Source organism: Octopus sinensis, linkage group LG21 (genome assembly GCF_006345805.1).
Source record: "Octopus sinensis linkage group LG21, ASM634580v1, whole genome shotgun sequence".
Taxonomy (NCBI): Eukaryota; Metazoa; Mollusca; class Cephalopoda; order Octopoda; family Octopodidae; genus Octopus; species Octopus sinensis.
In genome coordinates this window covers 8,694,118-8,697,943 of record NC_043017.1, presented here as the reverse complement: position 1 = coordinate 8,697,943, position 3,826 = coordinate 8,694,118, and the positions used below count along the sequence as shown (strand labels likewise).

Below are 3,826 nucleotides of genomic sequence, written 5' to 3'. Positions count from 1 at the left end.
AAAGAGAAAGGAACGGACAGTCAGGAAAAAAGCACATGGGTTGCTACGTGGTCAAAAAATAACTTTTAATTTTCCATCTAAAACTTTCACCGAGTATCAAACTAATATAGCATATATATGTATATGTATGTATGTGTATGTATGTATGTATATATATATATATATATATATATATATATATGTGAGTATGTATATAACCAGGTTTTCATGCCTTGTTACCTTAAGAGAGATATATTCTCCATGGTAACCGCTGTGTATTTGCCTTCTAGCAGTTGAAATATGTCACAAACATATTTCAACTAACCTAAATTTTTATATATATATATGCACATTTATCTATCTATATACATATGTGTCTATATATATGTGAGTGTATGTATATATATGTGTATGTTTATACATATATGTGTATGTTTATACATATATATATAAATATATACATATGTATGTATATATCTGTATATGTATATGTATGTGCATATATGTGTAGATATGTATATATGTATTTGTGTATTATATGTATGTGTTATCATTCAGCGTAAGCCCAAGTTGACAACCATTATCACAACAGCTAACATTACCCCGACACGACCTCTACACCGCCGTTGTGTCACTGAGTATCCCGAAGAACGGGAGTTTTCTGCTAACTCATCCATGATTGGTTGATTTGGGTCGTTATTTGTCTCACTGGACAGACCAAGCCAAGCACTCATTGATGCTCTACCAGATGCGTTTGATGCCTGGCAGATGTATCGGCCCGTGTCTGATGCTGTGACATTTTGTATGACAAACCAGACCACGTATAACCCAGTCGCCTGGTTTTTCTCAATAAACAGTTCCTGTTTTATATTTGTGCTTCCTGTTGTGTTCACCGAAGATACTTTCAACCACTCGATATAAGGCGATGATACGCTACTCACAACACATTTGAACCTGGCAACACTACCTTCAGCTACGGTTTGGTTAGTGATGCCTTTAACTACAGGTGGTGCCTGCTTGCTTACTCTGATTACATGTAGATTGTATCGATGAGTAATTCGACCATGTTTATTTTCAGCAATACACTGATACTCCCCTTCATGTTTAGGGGCCAATTTTTTCATTATCATCGTTTGACCTTCCCATTTGATACGATTCCCTTTCTTCCATATCACTTTCGGAACAGGATTTCCATCAGCGTAGCAGCGGAGTTTTAACTGTGATCCTGCAGGAAAGTATAGATCAGATCTGTCTTTACGAACCCAAAATGGAGGTTTACCTTCGCTTTCCCCTTCAATGCTTTCATTGTGCATTTGGTCAGTTTTTATGGACTCTGCCTGAGAAAGATTTTTGGTGAGAACCCGGAAATCTGATCTCAGTTTATGACCATTTTTTGTTTCTGTTCTGCAAGAATAATTCCCAGAATCCTCTGCTTTATAAGGGTTCATTACTAAAGTATTCCGTGAAACTTTAATTCGGGAACTATTATTGTTAGTGTCTGCCGTTTGCTTCAGAATCTGTGAATTTTTGAACCAGGACATGCTTAACTTGGAGTGACCTCTGACTTTACATACAAACTTCATCTTCTCACCTGGTGTGCCATATTGGAGAGGCTGGGGCTGGCGACGGAATGAAGGTTTATGTAACCTTAAGCTTGTGTCATTTGTCACAGAAACACGTGCCCCAGCAACATGAATGACAAGAAGAAGCAAAACAGACAAAGCTGAAACAATATCGTGTGAAACGAACATTATTATATTATTATTATTATTATTATTATTATTATTATAAGGTTGGTGAGTGTATGTATGTACGTGTGTATGAGTGTCTCAGTATGGCTGGTTAGATCTACTTTCAGTTTTCATTTACAGAATCATCACAGCATGGAGAAGCCACTTGCCTTAATGCCAAAGGGAACGCTGATGATTTTTGGCAAGCCCTTAATTGCACTAGTGTGTCCATCCTCATCCTTTGGATCACAGTCATGTGCACACACACATATACACACAGATACATACGCACATGCACACACACACACGCACGCATATATATATATATATATATATATATATATATATATACACCTTTTTTACTCGTATATATGTCACACTATTTTCTACTTGGTTTTAACTGAAAAAACTGGGGTGTGACTTATACATGAGTGCAACTTATATATAAGTGTGACTTATGCACGAGTGTGACTTATACATAAGAAAATATGGTATTTATGTTTTGCATATATTCCATTTATATCTTTTCTATTTGTTATGTAGCAATTTTTTTTTATGCCAACACACAATGTAAAACTCTGACCGCTTTTGTGCATTGTCTTTGTTCTTCATACGTTCCCCTTGTGGCAAATAAAGAAAACATTATAATTGCTGCTGCTGCTGTTGTTGTTGTTTTTGTTGTTGTTGTTGTTGTTGTTGTTGTAGTTGTAGCTGCTGAGTTTGTTCTTAATTATTTAACTTGCCGATATGGATAATTTTTAGGCAGACCACTCTCTTCAATCAGTTAACGATATTCCTCACACACCAAACCTCTATACGCATCACATCTGGGAACCATTTCTGGTTCCTGACTAATTTTTAGTTTCATCTTCATTCGAGTAAGAACAATTACATCATTCACCATAACGAGACGTAGAATTCATGATGGACCAAAAAGATACCATGCAATAGTGGTGGTGATGGTGGTGGAGGTGGTAATGTAGTGGTGGTGTTGGTGTTGTTGGTGGAGGTAGTGGTGGTGGTTGTGGTGGGAGTAGGGTCTTCCCAATGCCTCTAAGTATTTTCTTTTCCTTTTCTTCTTACTTTTTTTTACTTCTTTATAGTTTCCAAGAGTTCACACCTGAAAAAAGTAGAACATAGATATATGTATATATTTATATATTTTGTATATTCATATATTTATATATTTGTATATCTATATATGGATGTATTTGGTATTTGGAGGAAGAGAGAGAAAGAGAGAAAGAAAGAGAGGATACAGTTGAGAGTGCTGGATGAGAGAAAGAGAAAAGAGAGAAAAGGAGAAAGAGAAAGGAGATGGATAGAGAGAGATGAAGGAGAAAGTTGAATGGAGATAGAGAGGGAAGGGGAAGGAGAATGAGGGGAGGAAGGAGAAGGATACAGAGATAGATAGATAGATAGATAGATAGATAGATAGATAGATAGATAGATAGACGGATAGGTAGATTGATCGAATGAGAGAAAGAGAGAGATAAGGAATGAAGAAAGAACGAAGATTAACAGATGGTATATTAAAAGCTTGTGAACGTTCAGTTAAGGTGTTTAACATGATACCAACCAAAATTTGTGTATGTATACATATATGTGAGTATGTATGCATATATATATATATATATATATATATATATTTGGAAGAAGTTCAATCATATAATAATATAAATAATATATATGTACATATATGCATATATATATATATATATATATATTATATATATATATATATATATATATATATATGAATTAGAAAAAAAACACATTTTATCAATTCAAAATGAACAATTAAATTACACCATCTAGAAAATAGAAATATTAAAATTAAAATAACAATAAAAAGTCAATGATTAAGTAAATTGCAAAAACATAATAATAAAAACATATATAATTATATACCTTTTTCATTGACCACAACTATTATCATCATCATCATCATCATCATTATCATTATCATTATTATTATCATTATCATTATTATTATTATTATTATTATAGTTTCTTTGTCAAAGCTCTTTCATCACACATCCTGTGACCTCATCAGTGATTCTCTATCCCATGTGAATAGATATGACAAAAGGGGACATTTGAGATAAAGAGTCACT

At 33.8% G+C, this 3,826-nt stretch overlaps 1 protein-coding gene across 1 annotated transcript; it reads right to left on the bottom strand.

Moving 5' to 3' along the window:
• Positions 1-412: 412 nt before the first annotated feature.
• Positions 413-2,828, bottom strand: LOC115222758 (fibroblast growth factor receptor 3-like). Its single transcript, XM_029793057.2, has one exon. It carries the CDS (start codon positions 1,728-1,730, stop codon positions 534-536), a length of 1,197 nt encoding a protein of 398 aa, XP_029648917.1. The 5' UTR covers positions 1,731-2,828; the 3' UTR covers positions 413-533.
• Between the last annotated feature and the right edge of the window lie 998 nt (positions 2,829-3,826).

What these genes read in the sequence shown, in the direction of transcription:
- LOC115222758 (XM_029793057.2), bottom strand. Translation starts at nt 1,730, where the DNA reads ATGTTCGTTTCACACGATATTGTTTCAGCTTTGTCTGTTTTGCTTCTT.